General features: G+C 37.3%; 1 protein-coding gene across 1 annotated transcript; it reads left to right on the top strand.

Annotated features, from left to right (window-relative positions):
- Positions 1-1,519: 1,519 nt before the first annotated feature.
- On the top strand, positions 1,520-20,803 carry LOC109032925 (alpha-glucosidase). Its single transcript, XM_019045274.2, has 11 exons — positions 1,520-1,784; positions 2,404-2,580; positions 3,336-3,496; positions 4,236-4,373; positions 6,763-6,962; positions 7,729-7,927; positions 9,006-9,240; positions 11,030-11,252; positions 18,197-18,349; positions 19,167-19,259; positions 20,243-20,803. Exons 1-11 carry the CDS (start codon positions 1,625-1,627, stop codon positions 20,313-20,315), a joined length of 1,812 nt encoding a protein of 603 aa, XP_018900819.2. The 5' UTR covers positions 1,520-1,624; the 3' UTR covers positions 20,316-20,803.
- The last annotated feature ends 2,670 nt before the right edge of the window (positions 20,804-23,473 follow it).

Here is a 23,473-nt window from a genome sequence, read left to right as displayed (position 1 = left end):
GACGTCTTGCTTGTTCTTAGTTTTTGGAGTTAGTTCCCCCAAAAAATGCAGAATATGCATTTTTAAGATCAAAAATAAAAAAATTATTAATAGTTACATTTTCGCGTTGATAATCTGGGAGGTGACAAAAACGTAATATTAGACCTTCGCAGTATGTGCATGACGTTTCTACTAACTTTCTTTTAATTCTAATTTGAATTCAACTGAGTTAATCCATTTTAAAACACGATTTACTTTGAAGTGGTCAGCCAAATAGTGGCCTGTTTCAACTAAATGTTTAAATATGAAAACGGGAGGATGATGATTAGATAAGTTTCGGATTGATTCGACTAAAGTCCGCTTGAAAAAATGGCGGAAAAAAATTAAAAAGAATTTGAGGGTGCCCTAGAGAGGGAAAAATGTAAGATGTCTACGCTCTCCCATTTAAAAGGAATTTTTTTGAATGAAGACGCGTTTTATGGCATGATGTTTACATTTTAGACAAATGAAACTTAATGATTTTAAACTTCCGTTGGGAAATTCGGTCTTACTATTGAAGCTAATCCCCAGCTATAGAAAATTTTCGGCTCCGTCATTTACAATACTATTTTTCCGTAGTTTGGAGTGTTTTATTCGATGCGAGAGCCATTAAAAGTGAGCTGCCTCTATAGCTTCCATCAGCTGCCATTGGAAGTGATGCAAAAATTGCGCGACAGAGCTAAAAATGTTACAAAATTAAAAGCATTCACCTTTTTTTACGCCAGAGAAGCTGTGGTGAGCCCCTCAGTTCGTCAATTACGTGACTTCTGAGTGTTTTGATTTCTGAATAGTAAACGACTTGCTTTTCATCGGTTAGACTTATAATCTTGACAGAATTTCTTCACCGTTTATATGAGCCAATATACGCGATTAGGTCCATAACTGCGGACCGATTATTGAAATTGATGGACACAGCTATAGACAAAGAAAATTTATAAGGAGTATGGAACGATCCTATTGGTTGAAATGGGTGGCTCTTATATACAAAGGGAGAAAATGATATACTAACTGTCGGGTTTTTCGTGGGTTGTCGTCAGTTAGTCGAATTTCTACATCCTCTGTCCATTAAAACCACCTGCTTCCACCAATAGGATCCCTCCATATCTCTTTTGTTTCCTTTGTCTATAGCTTTGTCTATCGATTTCAATAATCGGCCCGCTGACGAGAACGACATCATTCATTAGCCCCAGTCTCAGAAGTTTCGTACAACTTTGATTTCTTTAAGTTATAGCTCAAAATGCGGTAAACCAGTATTATGAGAATGAGGCACATATCTACACATGAAACCAAAGGTAATAATGAAGATTCTCTCATTTCCGAAAGTGTAATTCCGAACAACATGGCAAGAGAGAATTCTAGGATATTACAGCCCGCAAGACCTCAACTTAAAAATACTTTTTTATTGCGAATCAAGTGCGTGCACACGAAGTCCCTGGCGTTTTTCTGGTTAAAAGTGTGCTTGAAACGCGTTCACCTCATATAAAACAGGCCTTTGACGAAACCTTCGTCTGCAGTTCCGTCAGAGCAGCGTACTCTGATAGTACGCAAGTTGGAGCTGCGTTACTGAATAGTTCCCCGGTGACTCAGGTGTAACAACTTTCGGAAAATGAGTCGGAATTTGACAATACTGCTGGCAGCGTTGTCAGTGGTTGCAGGTGTGCCAGACTACACGCCAAAGGAAGAGTGGTGGCAGCACTGCATTTTCTATCAGATCTACCCGCAGTCCTTTTATGATTCAAACGGTGATGGAATTGGTGATTTGAAAGGTAAATTTCTCGAGAGATATCTCTCTAAAACTAATTAAAAATGCAAGTACCGCCCCTATTGCTGATGCTGTCACCTGAAGACGCGACTTAATTATTGCTTGTGAAAAAATGAACATCTGACATCTAAAATGAATTAATAGCGTTGCATCACGAGCATTGTGTTATTGTTATCCGCAGTTCCATCCACAAATCACATTTTCCAGAATTAATACATAAGTCTTTGGGACTAAATAGTAATTAAGCACTTTGCAGTATTGTCTAAAACCCGAAAGCAACCCTCTCGCCTCCCTCTATCCACCTTCTCTCTCTTCCTCATCAGCAGTGTTGTCTCTAATGTACATCCGTAGAAAAATTTTAATTACATAAAAATAACGACATTTGAAATTATATGCATGTAAATTGTTTTCTATTCCAAATTTTGTAACTGGTAACTTTTTTATGTCTGTTAGTTACAAATTATTTCAATTTTCAAATGCAAATGTTTTCTGTTATCCAAGCACTTCACTCGTGATAAAAAGGGCATACCTACTTTCTAATGAATTAGATCGAATTTGGAGGAAAATTAGCTACATCTTGTCAATAAGCGTTACTATTAAAATTTTTATTATCAACTCAACAGGAATCACGTCGAAAGTCGGGTATCTTCAGGAGCTGAATGTGTGCGCAGTGTGGTTAAACCCGATATATCCCTCTCCTTGGAAAGAAAATGGTTATGATATAAGCAATTACGTGGATATTCATCCAAAACTCGGGACCATCGACGACTTTGATGCACTCGTCTCAAACTTAAATAATGGTAAACTAATACAATACTTACATATTTGTTTCAGTAGGCTGTCCAAAGTTAGAGACTTTTAGAAGATAAGTTCTCACTTATTCAAATATTTAAGAGATCCAAGTACGTTCCATTTCAAAAACAATAATCTGTCATTTTACTGGAATATTCTGAATTTTGGCTTTGCTGGAGAGTGGGTTTGGTTTTTTCTTTGTATTCGAGCCTCTTTGTCCTGCGTGGTGCATTTTATTTTTTATAAATACGCTGAGAATTGTAACGCTGGAAGTTTTAAGGTGATTCGATGGCCGCCATATTTTGTGTCAGAACGACATGCGATGTATCGCATCGATTAGTTCCATTTTCTCAGCTACTTGTCATTTATTTCGAATTTTGAGATCGCAATTCTATTGTCAGGAGACTGAAGAATTCGCTTACAAATTTTGACAAACGAATTCAACGTATTATAGGCGTGGTTTTTTGGTGGGAAAATCTCGCATTCGAGTGCAGTTTCAATATCAGTGTCGAATGCGATATTTTCCTTCTAAAAAAACCACGCCTTTATTAAATTGAATTTGTTAGTCAGAATTGGTAAGTGAATTCTGTAGTCTCCTAACAACAGCATTGCGATTTCAAAATTCGAAAAAAATGACAAGTAGCTGAGAAAATGGAACTAATCGCTGACACAAAATAATGCGTCCATCGAATCACCTTAATCCCTTGTCTCAAATTGCACTCTTCTCAGAGTTTGATTTTACGAATCTTTCTTTTTTTTCCAGCAAAAATTATGACTGTGTTGGATTTTGTTCCAAACCACACTAGTGACCAGCATGTGTGGTTCCAGAGGTCTGTAAAGAATCAAGCGCCTTACAAGGATTACTACATCTGGAGGGATCCAAAAGGGATGGATGGTACGAGACCTATTCCTCCAAACGATTGGGTAAGATTCCTTCTTTTGTCAACGGACTGCATAGAGTAAAAAAAGGGAAAGTTGCTTTGAAAAGGAAAAGTTTTCAGCAGAAACCTATTATCAAGTTATTATTGTTTTGAGTACAATACCTTTACTCCGCTCCATTAACAGCACCTTCAGGCTGTACAGTAATACAATCATAATTGTTGGTATTATTTCAAAAGAAAGAACGGAGATTAGCTCTGTGTAATTTTCCTATAGGGTTTTTACCTAGAGCAATGGAAAGAATTCCGAGGTGAGGATGTTAAAAAACCGGAAACCTCATTTTCAAAAGTAATATAATGTAGAAAATTAAAGCACATATATTACATATTTATTGATCTTTTGATACACACATTTAAAGTTGGATCATTTCGTCGCCCTCGGACCTGATGTAAGGGCGTAACCACACTTTGCGTTGAACCCCGGCGTTCATGTAACTCAATGCTTCTTCGAGCTCATCTTTGAGTGTAGTTGCGGCCTACTGTCAGCCGATGAGTGACGATTTAAACCCTTCGTATAATGAATGATTGTGTTTCGTTGAGCATGGACTTCGGATTACAAATGAGCTGCCACTGATGGTAATTGAAATCGCCACTTACAAACGCAAATTTTCTACTCTGACTGTAAAATTTAGTGCTAAAGTTCAGACATTTTCAATGTGCCTGTCGTGATCTTAGAGCAAAAATCACACAGCAACCATTTTATTTTTCCTTGGTTTCTTGTGTAGGCATCAGTGTTTCAATCGGATAAGGCCGGCTCTGCATGGAAATGGAACGAAGACAGAAAACAGTTCTACTATCATGCGTTCATGGAAGAACAACCTGACCTCAATTTGCGGAATCCTTTGGTTGTGGAAGAGTTGAAGGTAAATCAATAAATAAATCATTACCCTAGTAGCAGAGTTATATAAAAAATTTGTTTTTAAAAGTATAAACCGTAAATAACCACAAGCTAAAGAATATTCATAGTTTATGTAATGGATGTAAAGTTTTTTAGTTAAAAGTTTACTAAAAAACTTATTTTATTATGTAACCCTTAGTATAAAAGTTATATAACCAAATTCAAAGAGTGTATAAAATGAATTTTCATTATTCTTCCTGGCTGGTAGCGCACTCTAGTTATGAAATGTGCAAGTTTTCATATGCGTTACTACCAGGTGGTGGATCATCGTAGAGTTGTGACTTACCTTAAATCCGCGCCGTCCTAGTCGGGATTAGAACCCACGCTTCGGGATGGAGTTGCAATCCGAAGTCCAGTACTTTACCACCAGACCAGCCAGGCTTGATATGAATGGGCCCCTAAATTCAATCTCTTAACTATCGCAGGCCTCTGAGTCCGTAATATTTTGTTTATTGACGGATTCTTATGATATTTTACCAGACTTTATTATTTATTATTTATTTATTTATTGTTTTTTATTTCATGATGTAATTTTTTCATTTTCATTTTTTTTAACTCTCTCTCATTTTTTTAGCTCTCTCTTTTTTTTTAACTATCATGATTTTTAACTATCATTTTTTCTAACTCTCTCTATTTTTTTTAACTCTCATTTTTTTAACTCTCTCTCTCTCTCTCTCCCCCTCTCTCTCTCTCTCTCTCTCTATTTTTTAACTTTATAATTGCGTCTTTTTCCAGTTTTAATTATTTGGGCCTTTTTCTAGTTTGAATTTATGGCGATGTATTTATGTTATTTATTTATTATTATTATCATTTCCTTTTTTCTTTTAAATTTTTATAATATTAATTTGAACATTTTAAAAAAAATCAAAATTTTTAAAATAATATTTAATAATATTTTTAAAATATTAACAAAAATAATTATGATATACTTTAAAAATATTATAAAATATTATTTTAAAAATTTTAATTTTTTATATTTTTAATATATTTTTAAAATGTTTTAAAAATATTCATTGATTGTATTTCAAAAGTACTTTTGAAAATATTTTAAAAATACATGAAAAACATTTTAAAAATATATTAAATTTCAATATTTTTAAAATATTGCTGTCTAACTGGGGAGGGTTATGAGCCAGACACGCTACCAACTGAGGTAACAGGGCTCCTCGGATTGTGTGCCGAGATATCCCCTTTTAACTCGTCTCGGAGCCATTAGTACCTCTAATAATACCTATCCCACGCAGTCTGAGAGTCGAGGGTGTTCATTGAAATGAGATCATCATCATTCATGAAAATGAGATAGGTTTACGTTAAAGTCATTCAGGTCATTTATATAACAGTTATAATAAGCAAATTAAGCAAAAGGATACTATGCGTATAAAGAAAATTTATAAAAACCCTTCCTCAATTATATAAATTTTATATAAAAGTTATCTTCTGAAAATATGAATAATTATTTTCATGGGCATTTTATATAAAACTTATATACACGATATATAAACTTTAGTTAAAATGGCGATTATATAACCGGTATTAATTCCTTATACGTTTGTTAGGAAGGGGAAAGTGAATCATGCTACTAGGGTAGTAACATATTTAATATCGATTAGACGATAAAAATGTATGGGGTTGTCTCTGATCAAAGGGAATGACTTTGAAACGTCTATTTTAAGAAATTGCGAATAGGTATGTCTATACAGATTTAGCTAAATCAAATGAAATCCTGCTTTCTTTACAATCTTTACCTTAAAGCTGCATAATCATTAAGTTACTCAAACCTTACTCATGTGCTGATTGATCAAAGACGCACTCCTACCATACAAAGTTAACAAAACATGATTTGAGTCAATTATATAGCTATACCTCTTTGAATATATCTGTCAATCGTGCTTTTGTTGCGTTTAATGTGCGAAATTAATGTCGCCTACCAAATTTCAAACGTCTCTATCACATACGTAAAAAGATTAGTGACGCATATTGATAAAGGAAACCAAACACAAGGCTGTAAATAAGGTGAACAATCTTTTAAAATGCACTTATATTGAGCCAAGAAAAAATAAATGCAGGATTAGCCTTTTATCATCTTTTTCATCCTATTTAATCCTAGGTGCAAAACATTTTAGTCGAAGTCTGTTTAATGTCTGTCTCTAACCTTTTTTTTTTTTTTTTTTTTTATACTGCCTTTTTTCAACATTATTTTATTTAATGTCTCGGGCAGCCTGCTTTCGCACAGCTAATAAATTACACATTCTTCCTTATAGAAGCTAAATATTCAGCTAAGCCTAAAAACTACTTCTTCGAATTAGGAAAATACCGATATCAATGTCTGAGGCCTTTTTCGCGTGTTTTTTCAGAACGTCCTCAGATTCTGGATGGACCGAGGGGCGAGGGGATTCCGCATGGACGCTGTACCGCATCTTTTTGAGGATGAGCAACTCAGAGACGAAAACGGAAACGGCCATCAATACACACAGAACCTACCAGAGAACTACGATTTCATTAGGGACATCCGCGTTTACGTTGATGAATATGGAAAGAAGAAAAGTGCCACTATGTACGTAAAATATACTTATATCAGACGGAGTTGCGATGGACTTACAGATTCCAAACTATTCATTCTAATTCTAGGGTATACCTCATTTGTGAATATGTTGGCAACCGGTGGTAATTTGCAAGCAACCAGTGAACATTGGAAAAAAAAAACACATTGGATCTAGAGTCCAGACTCTTGAAAACATTGGCAAAAAAAAAATACTCTTGATTCAATCGGATTTTTTCTTGAATCAAAACGAAATCCGCTTGAATTAAGAGGCAATTGGTTCTTGATTTAAGCTAGATTCTGATTGAATCAAGAGTACTTTTTCTTTTCAATGTTTTTAAGAGTCTGCACTCAAAATCCAATGTGTTTTTTTCCCAGTGAATATCTCAAAACGCAAAAATTAAAAAATCTACGAACAATATTGAGTACTGATTATTTTGTCTTTATGTGAATAGTCACTTTTTCTTCCGTAAAAACGTGGTTGTCACAAGCACACGCTGGAGAGCGTGCAGAGAGATCAATGACATTTGTTAGGTTCAAATCGGACAGGCAACTAAACTAACTCCGTGACAAAGCGTTGAGTATCACAAAACATGAAGGCGTTCCAAGCCGAGATTATGTTTTTGAAGATGTAACCCGTCTAAGTTTCATATACACGCGTCGATGATCATTATTGCAGTTTATCGAAGCATGCATGTTCAGAACAGCAACACTTTTATTTTACAACTTGTAGGTAATTTGTATAACTAACCGATCGTTCAAATTTTCTTTATCCATACAGCTTTTTATCAGTCGAGGCGTATGCCGGCCCGTCGGAAACGATGCGATATTATGGTTCAGTATGGGAACCGGCTGCTCATTTCCCCTACAACTTTTTATTCTTGACTGATGTCGATGATCACACCAATGCGCCAGCCTTACATAAGGTCATCGTTGGATATCTTGCTAATTTAACGAGAGATCAATTTCCAAATTGGGTGGTAAGTTCAAAACATCGCATTTGTGAAGCCTATCATTTGTGCGTATCACGCATGAAAAAGTTATTGCGTATTATTGTCATTTTGAGAATAACGCATTTCACTATAACCACTTGTGAGGCTTAGATTTTTTTTTGAAGACTATTTTTTACCTACGTCGTTTTGTCGACGTGTCATTACAATTGAATTTTCCTGCCTTCTTGCCTTTTCTTTTCGACCCGACCCAGTCCGGACGAATCATCGCGAACTTAAATGCCCGCACATGAGCTTTGTTGAAGCTTTGCTCAGTGAGGCAGTGAGCCTTCACGGACACTTTCGCAACATAGATTTAAAGGATTTTGATTTTTTCAAATGATGATATGGTCCAAAAATCTTCTGAGAAAAGACAGATTTTGCAATTTTTAGAAATTTTCAATCTTCACATTCCTTTTTTAAGACCATTCTAATCACAGGCATCCTTTCATCTTCTAATAATTTCTGGTTACGCCACGCTGCTGGCAACTTTTGTAACACGATACTTTGCAGGAGAACGTATGATTCACTCTAAAAACAGGTTTTTCCTGGAAATAAAATGCATGGAATTTTATTTTTTGCTTTTTTTGCTTTTTTTCTTTTTTCTCTCTTGTTGAATATGGCAATACTTTGCTTTCCCCTGCTTTGCTACCAAACAATTGAAAAAACAAAAATATGTATGTAAGACGGAAAAACAAACACAAAAGTTTTGGATATGAAACAAATTCTAGGTGGCGGTAGCCACCCCGCCCCAATCCAATAAAACCCCCCCTAAAAGTTGAAGACCAAAAAAAAAAAAAAAAAATAAAAAAAAAAAAACAATAATGATAAAACAGTGGAAAAAGTGGGGAAAAAAGTTACGTGCAGAGTCTTCTTGAGGTTATTTAACTAGTGGTGGTAAAAGTTTTGAGCCGCATTTGCAATTGTACAGCCATTGATCAACTTCAATGAAATAATTGACTGAAGAAATTGATTGTAACAAGAGTCAGCTTCTCGTCACATAAAATTACGAGTATTTGTTCGTGCAGAATCGTTCTCCATTTTTCTTCTTTATACTTTTCTCTTTCAGACTGGGAACCATGATTGGCCTCGGATTCCCTCTCGTATGGGTGCATCAACGGCCGTTGATCAGCTCAACATGCTCGGTCTCCTACTTCCGGGTAGCTGCACCGTTTACATGGGCGATGAAATTGGCATGGACAGCTACTGGGGTATAGACAGGAGCAAGTGTCCTGATGGTTTTCGGGACGATTACCGCACACCAAACCGGACCCCCTTCCATTGGAACATCACCAAGAATGCAGGTAAGGGTTTTTTATACTAGTAATCTGCCCGTGGATGAGCTATACTCTTCTGCTGATGAAAATTTTATTAAGAGTAATTTGAGAATGCCGCTGATATCGGTTTTAGATTTCTACTGGAATTTTAGCGGCTCTGGTGCTTGCACTAGAGCTGCTATTCCGGACGGTCCCAGCTGGGGAGTATCAATGCAGCATGTTACATTGTAGAGACCGCGCGTTGGTTGATGGGAATCGGCGCCATTTTCGGCTATGTTCCTTGTCATGACTTTATTTTATTGCATACTGTTTTATTGTTAGTCAATGCTATGTTGTGTATTGTATTTTTGGAATCATGGTGATACAGTCAACAATTCAAAACTTGTTTGTGCTTTTATCTCGTGATGGAAAAAATGTACTTTACGTTCAAAATTTGAAAATTTGAATTTTAAAGTTTTCGCGGTTAAGGAAGCTTTAACCACTGGGTTGGAGCTTCCTAGTCATATTACTTGATATCAGCTGATAGCAAACAAAGGTTACCAGGGAAACCGTAAACGTCTAACAACTATCGTGGCCATTGGGGCGATTCGACAGTTTGAATCGTTTTCGTTGATTGAATCGACAGTTGTCGGATTGTACATCAATGACAAAATGTGTCTAGGCCCTCATTCTTGACTACAACTACTGCCCCCAGAGCCGCTCTCCGACGCCAATGCGTTGGAGCTTCCTGCTTGTTTAAAATCTTGACTAATATTGGTTGAATTTCCACTGATGCGAGCAAGGCCGGATTAAACATGGTGCATGAGAAGCGCGAGGGTTTTCAAACCCGGGCTGGTGTTCCGTCCTCCGTCCTCTCTTTTACTCCCATGCTTAGGAAAAACGTCGTATGAGCCATTAGGCGTTGCCAAATTTCCCTTGGCAAATCGCTAATTTTCAGGAAATTTTTTGAATATTTTTCTATCGATCTCCCAGATACTTTTGTTTGTGATTTGATCTAATACGTCTGAAATTTTCAAAGAAAAATATTCATAATTTTTTCTCAAAAATCAGCATTTTATTGAAGGACATTTGGCAACTCTCGAGTGTTTATAAGGCGTTTTTCCTTAGCACGGCAGTTTAGAAGGGTGGGCGGCCCCAAAAGCTGAGTATTGAGATCACACCTGAGCGGATCTTGGACGTGGTTGAAAGTTTGGTGAGAGTCGACCTTTACACCTACCTCCAAAACCCGTCTCAGTCAATCACCTTGCCTCGATTAGAAGTCTGCGGGCCGATTATTGAAATTGATAGACAAAGCTATGGACAAAGAAGACAAAAGAGATAAGGAGCGATCATATTGGTGGAAGCGGGTGGTTGCAATGGACAAAGGAGGTAGGCAGTATACTAACTAACGGCAACCCACGAGAGACCCAACAGTTAGTCCATCATTTTCTCCCTTAGTCTATAGAACTCACCCATTTCAACCAATAGGATAGCTCCAAACTCCCTATGTCTTCTTTATCTATCGCTTAGTCTATCAATCTCAATAATCAACCCGCTGGGAGGGTTCTGAAGGATCATACCATACTCTATGATTTAAAATCATGAGTGTAACGTGTAACGCTTAACGCTTGAGGCGCGAAGTGCTTCATCGAAGTTGGTCCGCGAAGCGGTTAAGGGGCTTACTTACTCCTCAGTTTAGTAGATTTCTACTCCGTTCCGAATTGATAAAAAAGGAAAGGACAAGAAACACATTCACGCCAGAGGAAGTAACGAATCATGATGCTAGAGTTCTTTGATTTGGATTTGTATAATTATAATTAATTTATGTTTTCCTCAGGTTTCACAAACAACAGACAGCCCTGGATCCCGATCAACCCGGAGTACTACTGCACAAACGTGGAGACGGAGACTAAATACAACAGTTACAACCGGCAGCAACCTAGCGCCTTGATGAATTTCAAGGAAATGACCAAACTGAAACGGGCCATGTATGATGATGCAATCACCAACGGAAAATTCCGCTCTCACGTGTTGAACGATCAGATTTATGCTTTTACCAGGTAAGAAACCGAGCAAGAATTAAACTGAGGTTTTGTGTACAAGCTTGGCCACTTCATCAAATCAAACTTGAGAGCGAGAGCTATGTCATTGGAAAATCATCGATTTACACTAGAAAAAAAAAACAGATTTACACTGGATCTGGGTCCAGACTCTTGAAAACATTGACAAGAAAAAACAAGCAGGAAGCTCCAACGCATTGGCGTCGGAGAGCGGCTCTGGGGGCAGTAGTTGTAGTCAAGAATGAGGGCCTAGACACATTTTGTCATTGATGTACAATCCGACAACTGTCGATTCATGTTTTGTAACTTAGCAGATTTACGTAGCCGGTGTATAAATGTGTATTGGGCTTTGATATGGCGAATACATGGCATTATCACTTGTATACTTTTAATTTTGAAAGCTCTTTGGAGGTCCGCTTCCTAAAAAATCTCTGGTTGATAAGTCGTTTAGCGAGGCTGCAAAAAATTTGCATTTTTATATCTGAAAGTGTAGGTATTGGTTTTTTGTATAATTGTTTTTTTGGATTGCTGGAAAAGTAACGCATACTTCTATAATTTAGGACTGAGTCAGGGAAATATAAGGTTCGTTAAATAGTAAATATTCCTAGTACCGTGTGACACTATTGTTAACGAAAAGTTTTTGCAACTTGTCAAAGAGGTTGTTGAATGATCTTCGAATAACTTTTGATGAGCTAGGGAAATGGAACCATCTGCAGCTCGTGGACTTCTGTACGATATTGTCCAGAATCATCTGAATTTTCAAAAAGTGTCCGCTTGTTCGATACCCAATTTGCTCATTCATGCATACAAGGAGAAGCGCATGAAAGCTTTAGCAGACATTTTGGAGATGAATCAAGAATTAGATGAAGAATTTATGACTTAAATCACGGCACCTTAATCACGGGATGACCTTAATTACGGCAACTATTTATTGTCCATGAGATGCAGATGGTTCCATTTCCCTAGCTCATCAAAAGGTATTCGAAGATCAATTTCATCAGCCACCCGTACGAACCACGTTTCTAGTGACCCGTACTTGCTTCGCACGTATGAAACATACAATCAGAGAAAACAGAATTCATCTTACAATAATCAATAATCAGTAGGACATGAATCGTTGCGATGTATAATACGACATTATAATGCGGCATTACTATTGTAATTCATTTTAATGGATTAGGGGCATTATAAATCATTATTGCCACGTCGGAATGAAATGTTGTAGACTGAATTGAAAAGCATGTTGGCAAAATTTATTATAAAAATAGTATAACATGTAGGTACATAACATAAAGGTAATACAAATTAAATGATTAGAGCGTGTATATTTCATTACATTATAGGTATATTACAATCATTTTTGTCATTGTTGGAAATTTTGATAGTTTGAAATTTGATAGTTGATAGTTGATAGTTTGAGAGTTGAAAATTTGGTTATTTTATTTAGTTAAGGTGATTCGATAGACGCCATATTTTGTGTCAGAATGGCATGCGACATATCCCATCAATTGGTTCCATTTTTTCATTTACTCATCATTTTTCTCCAATTTTAAGTTTCGCAATTCTGTTTTCAGGAGACTAAAGCACTCATTTATCAATTTGTATATTTATATTGAGTTAAGGGTAGAGACGTATTCCTCACCGGAATTGAGGAATGGAGGTGTTACAGTAAGTCCGGCATTAGGTTCCATTTCGACATCAGCGACGATCAACGCTACGATACTGGAAGCCAGTCTTCCGATATTAAATCCCTAGCGGGGAAGAAAAAAAATGCCTAGATTTCGCTAAAAATCCCTAAATCCCCAGATTTGCTCAAATATACTTAAAAAATCCCTAGATTTTGCAAAAAGCGCCATTTTTAACGAAGAATCATGATGTCATTCGATGTAGCGATTTGCAATATTTAAATCTGATTGGCTCGTTTGAATTTTGGCGCTCTCTGAAAGCAGTGCTAATCCAGACCAATAAAATGAAAGAATATTAGTTGATTTCTTATTATTAACAGGTTGAATGCAGTTGAATGTCAAGTACATCGAAGGACGCAATCGTTTTAATTTCCGGCTTATTTGCGGGGAAAATAGTGTTGCCAAAAAGGCCTACAAAATATAGATGAAAAAATGTTTTCGATTGTCGAAGCTAGAATTGAGGTTAAAAAGTTGATTTTTGGTAACTTTACCTCATCAAAAAAAAATCCCTAGATTTCCTGAAAAATCCCTAAATCCCTGGAAATTCCGGAAAATCCCTAAATCTAGGGATAAACCCTTAGACATCGGATGGCTGTTGGAAGCATTAGAGTCAACATTTGAAACGCTGCTGCAGAATTTGCCGGGAGTATAATCGAGTGTTGAAAGTCAGTAGAATTGAACAATGTAATAATTGCTTTCCGAAATAAGCGTTATAATAAAAAAACCACGAATCTGAACTGTTAATACTGGAACACACCTTCTGTAAATGTACCTTGCGAGAGATAAGTAACAAAATAGATGTACTGGAGGAGAAGTGCTTCTCCACAGAGTTTGAAGAAGGAAAAAAAATGCCCAAATTTACTTACTTCAGCATTTTCGGCAAAATCACTGCAATTTCCGAACCTTTTTCTGGCCAGGGGCCAAAATTAAATGATTATGAAGGGCCACTTAGATGTTGTAGATAAAAATAGGACTGTTGAAAAAGTCGCCGTTTTCAATAAATATGTTCCCGGAATGGAAAAAACAGCTCACAAATAAAAGCAAATTGCCATAGAAACTTCTTCACGAAATCACACACACAACGAAGAACGAGGCGCTACAGACGAGTCCGTCCAGGACAAGTTAAAAAATTCCCATGAGCCGAGTGCCGTAGGTTAAGGGCCCGTTCGCCAAAACTAATCGGAACTGTATGAATGAATTGCTCCTTTTAAAAATCAAAACAATATCGAATTGCGATATATTACACAGTTAAGATAGGGCTATGTCCTGTCGTAAGCGGCGACATACAGTCGATATCATTTCAATAATCGCCCCAATGGCCACGATAGTTGTTAGACGTTTACGGTTTCCCTGGTAACCTTTGTTTGCTATCAGCTGATATCGAGTAATTAACTAGGAAGCTCCAACCCAGTGGTTAAAGCTTCCTTAACCGCGAAAACTTTAAAATTCAAATTTTCAAATTTTGAACGTAAAGTACATTTTTTCCATCACGAGATAAAAGCACAAACAAGTTTTGAATTATTGACTGTATCACCATGATTCCAAAAATACAATACACAACATAGCATTGACTAACAATAAAACAGTATGCAATAAAATAAAGTCATGACAAGGAACATAGCCGAAAATGGCGCCGATTCCCATCAACCAACGCGCGGTCTCTACAATGTAACATGCTGCATTGATACTCCCCAGCTGGGACCGTCCGGAATAGCAGCTCTAGTGCAAGCACCAGAGCCGCTAATACCTACTCTTGATTCAATCGGATTTTTGCTTGAATCAAAACGAAATCCGCTTAAATTAAGAGGCTTGGTTCTTGATTTAGGCTAGATTCTGATTGAATCAAGATGAGTACTTTTTCTTGTCAATGTTTTTAAGAGTCTGGACTCTAGATTCAATGCGTTTTTTCCAGTGTATAATATAAATTGTTTTTTGTATCTAAAATGGTAACCAAGAGGTGAAGGTAGGAATCACTAGATGTACATGGTATATCACTGTTGGCACTTTCGGTTTAGTATGGTTTCAGGACATTTTGTCAACGTTTTTTTGTCTGCGCATCTTTTTTGTCCAGTAGTTTACGCCCACACGTAAAATAAGCAACAGTGACTTGGTTCAGGCGTTATATTTTAGTCAGTATGTAAAATTATATTGACAATATGGAAATGAGAAATTGAGAGAGAAGGAGGTGTTGTTATGTTTGCTCATTTTCTAAATGAAATGTCATTACTTTCTCCTTTTGAATCATCTTTTCAAATTGTCATTGGTGAATATTTGGTTTTATTTCTATCATTGAAATATTGAATGTACAATATACCTTATATATGTATTGTATATGTACTTTTCTTAATTTTTTTAAGCGTGCCAGTAGGGCTCGCTTTTTGAAATCACTCGGATGTACCATAGTACAGCACACCGATCAACCAATGCTATTCAACGGGCCGTCCAAATATTTTTTTCCTCGGACCCGTTTTCTTGTCTTTGAACCATTATACTGTCAAGCCCTGATGGTCTCTTACCAAAAAACCGAATGAACTGCTAATTGGGAACCCTTGAGAACATTTTCCTCTCAAAACCGTATTATTTCATTTGACAAAAACCTCATAGAAGCTTTCTTACGCTCGGAGGACTCAACTCTAGAACCTTCTTTCCCGCCAAAACTGTTTAGCCAATGAGCGTCTTGCACTGCAAGTGCAATCTGTGATGAGCCTCGTGACTCTTTATACCATGTACTAACCGTGGCCCCTGCAGAAATCCACTCAAACCACTGCAGTTATCTCCCGATATAGCTTTGGGTGTCAGGTTTCGAGCAAGGCAATAAAAGACGGCGAGGAGAGGGTCGCCTCGTCGAACCTATTATCTTCCACGCCCGATTAACCATTCACCGTGACGCCAGGATCCACCGAATTTTCACAAAAATTGTTTTCCGTCTATTTAGCGAGTTTTTCCTTCCTTTCCGTTAAAGTACAAATAAAAAGAGACCTCATTTGTAAAAATCGGCCGAATAGGAGAGAAGTTACAGTTCGAAATCCAAAGAGATTAACTCAACGCGATTTCGATGCACGGCAGTTCGCCCAAATCACGGTCGTGCGAAATGCCGCATATCAGCTTAAAATCAAGATAATTGGACGGAATCTTTAAAATCAATTTACATTCAACGTTCATGAATCAATATTTTCTCCCAAATTTAGCAAAAAGTACCAATTAATGCAAATAACAAAGACGTGAAAATAGTAGGTATGTGTCCAACATTTTAGTTATTCGGCACGCTTTTCCAACATATTCATGTTTTTAGTTTTGCAGAATAACCAAGGTGATGTAATGACATGAACAATGATGACATGACAAATGAACATTACATCACCTTGGTTATTCTGCAAAACTAAAATTGAATATGGTGTTGTTCAAATCAAACTTTATTAATATTCATGTTGGATTTTTCTGCTTGTTTTTATTTCTCTTTACGAAATTACTGCTTCATTCTGAAAACATTTATATTTTTAAAACGTGACAAATATTTGTAAAACCTTTCCCAAGCGACATTCATCTCAATGAGCCGCAGTTGTACCAACAGAAACTGCACAAATGAATAAAAGGTGAAAAGAACCAAGGTGCATGCAATCTTTTGTTTTAACCCATTTGTAACATCGATCTTTTAGATTCAAATACGTCAAATTTTGAGCATTTCGTTGCGCGTACACCTTGCTGCAGCACAATAAAAGAACAAAATGTAAAAGAAAAAATTAAAGTGCTTGACACGGAATCACCAATATTTAAAAAAACACACATTATATTATTATTCTCCTTAAATAAATTGATACATATTTTCCCCCCATTAATTTAAATGAGAATAAACAATGCAGAGTGGGCTAAAATTTCAAAATCATGAGTTAAAAAACGCTGACTATGCGAGTATAAATATTAAAGCCTAACAGAGCGGAGCGGCGTGCTGCCAGCGTGAGAGGCTCATTGACGCCTACAAACCTAAGTGGATACCTCACGCGTTGCACAATGCTTGAAGTATCCACTTAGGTTTGTAGGCGCCAATGCGCGCGCGCGTTTCGCGCTGGCCGCCCGCCCGCCGTGCGGCGGCGCCTGAAGCAACTATTTCACAACAGAGTAGTTGCACGGTATTATACGAAATTGAACGTATTAAGAATGACAGGTATCCTTTAAAAATACAGATCTTTCCTCGTAAAATAAATCAAGATACTTATCGTACACAGGAAAAATCTAAGAGCCTTTAGCTGAGGCAAATATAGAGGTTTATTCGGTTCAGGTATAACAAGGTGGGAATTTCTTGAAAGATCCTGTTCCTGATCCTTTCTTTAAGTCCTGTTACACCAAAGAGGTGTCGAGAGTTTTAGTGAATTTTGTCTCATGGATTTGACGCTCCCCCATTTTTACCAAAACTCTCAACTATATATTATTCTCCGTTGGACCAAACATACAAAACAAAAATACAAGCAAACCCTCATTCTTCCAAGACATTATATATTTTCATCCAAAAACGTCGAGAGCAATTGTCGTTTGTATTTACATGTGGGCCAATTAACGTTGGGTCTCAACTGTCACGTGGACCAAAACTTCCGTGCCGAAAAAACGCGTGGACGTAAATTATACTGGAAATAACAGGTGCGCGGACAAATATCGTTGACGAAATGTCCTATAACCTTTAGTGTGATTATTTCTTGTTTGTTTTTTATTTCTCAATGTTTAGTTGACAATACCACATCCTATTCATGATGTGTGCGGGGTAAAAAAAAAAGGAAACTTAATGTGGAGTTTTAGTTTGCAGAAAAGAGGCGTTGGATTGTATGCAACGTACGAATATAAAAGTCAGTTTTTTAGAACATCTTTGCTTGAAGACCACGGAAAATTGGCCATAATTGTTAACATGGTTAGAGGTTTGCCAAGAATCATGACAATGAAGGCTCCATGCGGGTAGCTTCTTTTAAAGGGAAATAACTTTTGCCATAGTTTATTTTTGAATTTACTTTTCCTTGACACGGAAAAACGTATGATACTTCCAAGTATATTCCTGGCTGATTTTGATGCCAGCGAGAAGTGTAGCCGCACTAGCCCGAGCTATGGTGGAGTCAGACAAAAATGTGGTTGAATCAATCAGAACTCAAGCTGATGCTTCTGATCTGATTCTGGCTGGCGCTTAAATTAGGAATGAAATTGAAATTTTCATTTTTCCCCGTTCATTTTTGGTAAAATTGGCTATTGCCCTCCGCAAAATAATTATTTTCGTTTCAGAACGGGCTCTCGGTTCACGTACCTTGTGCTGCTTAACCTGGGGAAACATTTCAGCGATTCCTTCAAATTAGCGAGCATGGTTCCAGAAGTCAACAGGTCAAACGCAAGATCGCTCGTAGCCCGCAGCGCCAATTTGGGAGAGGAGTGTGCTCCGTAAGTAATATGATTCGAAACTTTAGCCCCTTGAAAAGACACAATCACTATGACTGTAGCTGTATGCGGCCGCTTTTGATGATATTTCACAATTATTAGTCACTTAACTTTTCCCTTGCCTGATCGACTGAAGGCCCAAATCTTTTACATATGCTAAAAGCAATGCATCGCCATTTTTGATAAAGTTTCGCGATCGCAAATCAAACTAAATCAAAGCGCACGTGCTTTGATCTCTTACACGGATTCGAAGTTCATACATGTATATGATGCATTCCGTCTATCGTTGGTGAATTGCATGAAAAATGAATAAGATTCACCGCATCTAAAATCTAAAGTCGTGTTACTTAGCGATAATTAAGTTAATCAAGATAGGACTTTATCAAGCGAAGTTCTTTCAGTTGCAATTATGCACAATTTAGCGCAGTCCATACCAAACTTTTCAATGTCATATTTTCTCAGAGTTAGAGATTATTATTAAGAGGAGCTACTAAGGAGTCTTTCATAAAGTACGGAACGTTAAATTTTGGACATTTCGACCCCCCTCTGCCTCCTCTTTTTGGTGACGTAACTGACGTAGGCCACTCCCTATCTTTCAACACGTAAAAAAAGGCGTTCTCCTCATTCCGTTTCCCTCACAAAATTGCTACGTAATTTATGAGAAGGCCCTAAAGTTTTTGAATTATTTTTTGTTAAATTTATCTGAATCTTGATAGAAAACCTAATATGAAGCCTTTCTATATTGTAAGGTATTAAAATAGTAGTGTTTGTGGGGAATATTTACTTATGCCATTACTAAATTTATGCAATTCTTTTACAGGAACAACTGCTTTGATAGGATTTTCTCGGAAGATTGGAACATGCCTCCAAAATCAGGCCTAGTTGCAGCTTTCACCACCGTGCGAACAACTTTGTAAGTTCCAATTAAAAGTTTGATTTGTGATATGTGTTATCATTACTATCGGCCATATTCAAACTCGATTCCGAGAACTGATTATACTTGGATTTTAATTTGTCCATACAGCGAAGACCGAATCACTCCGAGCACGTGGGGTGCTCAAATGGAGAAGTCTCCACCAAACTTTAGACAATGCTTAGGAGGGTCGAGGAGAACGTGTTGTAGTAGATCTACTCGTCAATTCCGTGAAAATCAGACGCCACTACCGGGATTCGAACCCGGGACCTATTGACCTAGAATCAGACCCGCCGACCACTAGGCCAACCTGGCCAGCACTGAATTGCTTAGAAAATTATAATTTACTTATGTGACCGCTATTTTCTCCCGACTTTATTTCCCCTTCCCCTCGATGCGCACTCTAACTCTCCCTATAAGCAACGTTGGCCATTTGTTGCTTCCAGATCCCAATGCGCTATTCATGATAAACTTTATAGCTATTTTTGGATATTCCTGGTCGATATCGGGTGATAACGTCATCGAAGCACCTTCCGATGACGTCCATGACGTCCTCTCATGACGTTATTGAGTCACAGGTCCATGACGTCATGGGGAAACCTATAAACCCATGCCCCACGATTAAATGAACTTATCAAATTCTCATAATGCAAGATGGCGGAGATGCGTACTGGTTTTGGCGCAAGTCCGCTATCAAGTTGGCGAGCCGTCAAATTAATGTCCATGAACCCGCCGTCTTGCATTTAAGGAGTTCATTTGATCATTGGACACGGGCTTAAGACGACGACTTTTGGACGCCCGTTGAAAATAGAATACATTGACGGTGCTTCCATACCTGCAATGTCATAATCCTTTTTTAGGTTAACATTTTTGTTACGTATGAACGTGATTTAGGAAATGCACAGTCAGCATTTTATTGATTTGCTGAGGCTCGTTTTAATAACTATCCCTTATTTTAATTGTTTTTTCGCCCTTTTTCGTAGACGTAGCAGAGACTTAGGAGAAAAACCTGAGCCGTACTGGATGGGCAGTAGATTAACCGGTAAATCCAATTAAAACTTCCGTTAATTCAAGCACACCAACACACGGCGACGATGTCAAGATAGAAGTATTGCTGCGCCATTCATTTGATCATGAAATAAGCCGAACCTTCCAGCAAACACGAGTGGCCCAAGTCCTAATTGCAGCCGGTGATTAGAAGTGATTCCATTGAGCTTGCTCTACATTTCAATTGAAATACGGTTCTTAGTCTACTCTACCGTACTAGGCAAGAGCATGCCATAAAAGCAATCGCAGTGTCTATAAGGATCTTCTACTATACACATTTTTCTTCAAAGGAACTCGCATTGTTATGTTAAAGTGCTCAGCACTTCTTCCATCTGATATCTGATATCTACCTGATATGGAAAACTGTACTAAGTTATGCCACTCTTGTTTAACACGGCACAGTAATGTTGCAAATATGTTCCCTCGCCTGAATAATGTTACTACAATTAAGCGCAAATGTGTCCAACAATTGAAAATAAATAGCATCGTGAAAAGAATTATTTAGCGTTTTATCTTACCATTAATTTAATCGTTGCGTAGATCACCACATATTTTTACATCCCTTTTGACCTATGTTTAAAGAGAGTCTTTGGTCAGGAAAAAGAACCGACGGCGCACAGCAAATCGAGTGATTCAGAGAGGGTATCACAGCAATGCCCCGCAGTTTATTGCCCGTGAAACTCAGCCTTTTGCTGTTGCGCGGGGCAATGCAACTAAAAATTTAGTGCGGGGCAATGAAACCAAATTTTTGCAATCCCCCGCAGGAATGAAATAAAATTGTTTCACAGCCCCGCACCAAAAAATTTAGAGTTTCATTCCCCCGCAAATTAAATTGCTGATTTTTCATAAAGTTAGATTCTTTCAAAGTCATCATAAAATTCTGAACGACATCTTCCATTCCTTGGAGTTCCTACTCAACAGCCTGGTCTATTAAAACTTCATGCAAGAAAAAAACAGTTTGCAGCAACTCACCATTCACTGTGTCTAGTTCTCCTGAAGAGGTAAGATATTTCAATTCCAATCGTCCTATATTTTAAAAACACTTTCAGAATTGCACTTCACAGGATTCCCAACACTTCCAATTTCTTCCTTTTCAATTCATAGGAAAGTTAATAAGCTCATTCAAAGTTACTACTGGTCTTTGTACTTTTGGAAGAAAGTAATAATAATAAAAAAAAATCCTACATGCTAAATTTCTTTGAAACAAATGCCTTCCAGGAGATTGCACTTTTATGATGCAGTGCATTGTTTTTCTGTCAATCTTTCAATAAATTTTAAGGTAGATTTTCAAGAACTTGATGATGTGATTTTGCTGCTAAATCTCTGTTAATAGCTGATCTAATGCGGAAAAATCAGTTGAACCACAGAGTGCTAGTAGCTTTCATTTTTCCATGAGGATCCCAGCAAACCAAGCACTTCGTAAAGAAGTTCTAGAAAAAAAGAATAAAAAAACAGGCATTAGTGATTATTTCCTCATTGAACAAATAATTTTAAGAAATTGCAAAATAGCTTCCATCGTTTGAAATGTTTACACCTTGGCATGTTGGATACAGAATGAAGTGAGTGACCAAAAAAAATTACATCCATAACATTGAGAACTACAGATAGAGGGCATACATGAGGCAAAAATAAGTGACTGCTGGATTTTTAAGTCATGCTAAATAAAGAATAAATTTGTTGTTAAGTATGATAGGTAAATTTCTGTATTTGAATTTCTTCTTGCGTTTCTATTTTTAATATTCAATTCATTTTCCTAAATGAAAGTCCCGTCACAGAGATTTCCTACTTAAAATAATTGAAACCTAATGTTCGACAATTAACTGATAAGTAGGTACCACTGGTAAGCATAGTGAAAATTGAGAGCCCAACCTCAGCTTCTAGGAGCAATCCCTTCAGCTTTTTATGATCTTATCTGTGACTTAGTCAATATTTAAACCATGTAATTTATTGTCAGGAAAATCTCATTGTATCTACTACAATTGGATTCATGTAAACCTACATTTACTCAATCACACTCGAAGTATTTCGACAGTGTGAGTCGGCAATCACATAACTCGGTTTGCGACATCGCAGACTTCCTGTCATACTTTATTTTTTAAAAAGAACACTAGTCAAAGGCAATTCTTTAAAACTGCCGAGATTTTTCTTCTCAGTGGGAAGAAAATTCAGCATAAACTTCAAGGAATGATGTCCATTTGTTCTCCTTTCAAAAAATATCATAGAGCCGGAGATTTCCAGACACCGCAAACAAGATATGTGATTGCGGACTTACACCGTCGATTTGCGCTACTGAGCATTTTCAGGAACTTAATGAGAGATTCATTGATTGGAGGAGGGGTAGGGCATGAGCGTAGCAGTAGAGGTGATAGAGTTAGGGAGTGAGGGTTCAGGAAATTCACTCCAGATAATCTATAATTGAACCCAAAATTCGCAGATGGGCATTTTCCACACAATATTCATAATCATTTGAGGCTGAACGTTTGACAAAATTGGTAAATCACCAGGCTATGGTGCGATGTGCCACAGATCTGCGCATCACGCTCAAGATTACCATAGTAATCTGGAAAATGCACTACAGTGTGTGCACCATCATGTAGGTATCAGGTATGATCACAAATTTCAAGTCTCTTTCATCTAGGTGAAATCTGCCACAGGCTGGTTAAAGTACTACTTTATGTTTACTGCCAACTGATTTTTAACTGTTATAAAAATAACTACCATCTATACTTAAAAATCAATGTATGGTCAACTTTAGGTTGGACTTCTATGCAGGTTGTACCAGCCATTACGCAGTTTCAAGCTTGCAAAAATGCGTTTGAGCATGTGTTGGTGCAGCCTCAGGCATTCTTTTTGGATTTCTGTTGAGGACTATTGTGGCATCAAGATGTATGCCACATTGCACCATAGCCTGTACAATTCCAGGGCTTGCAATAAGTTACAGAATCAGAACACTGTATCATCTAGTGGGGATCATGGTCTTTGCACTGCGCATAGGTACTTCGACTACTGCCGGAGGGAGTATCTACTTACAATGTGCAAAACATCAGATTCCTATTATTATGTTCATGTTGAACTTGAGATACTTGATTAAAAGGAATACTTGCTTACCATCAGAAACTGCATGAAATGCCCGTCTTTTCAGAAGAATTTCGAATTGTCGTTGCGAA

Source organism: Bemisia tabaci, chromosome 3, assembly GCF_918797505.1.
Source record: "Bemisia tabaci chromosome 3, PGI_BMITA_v3".
NCBI classification, from domain to species: Eukaryota; Metazoa; Arthropoda; class Insecta; order Hemiptera; family Aleyrodidae; genus Bemisia; species Bemisia tabaci.
This window is presented reverse-complemented; position numbering and strand designations above follow the sequence as displayed.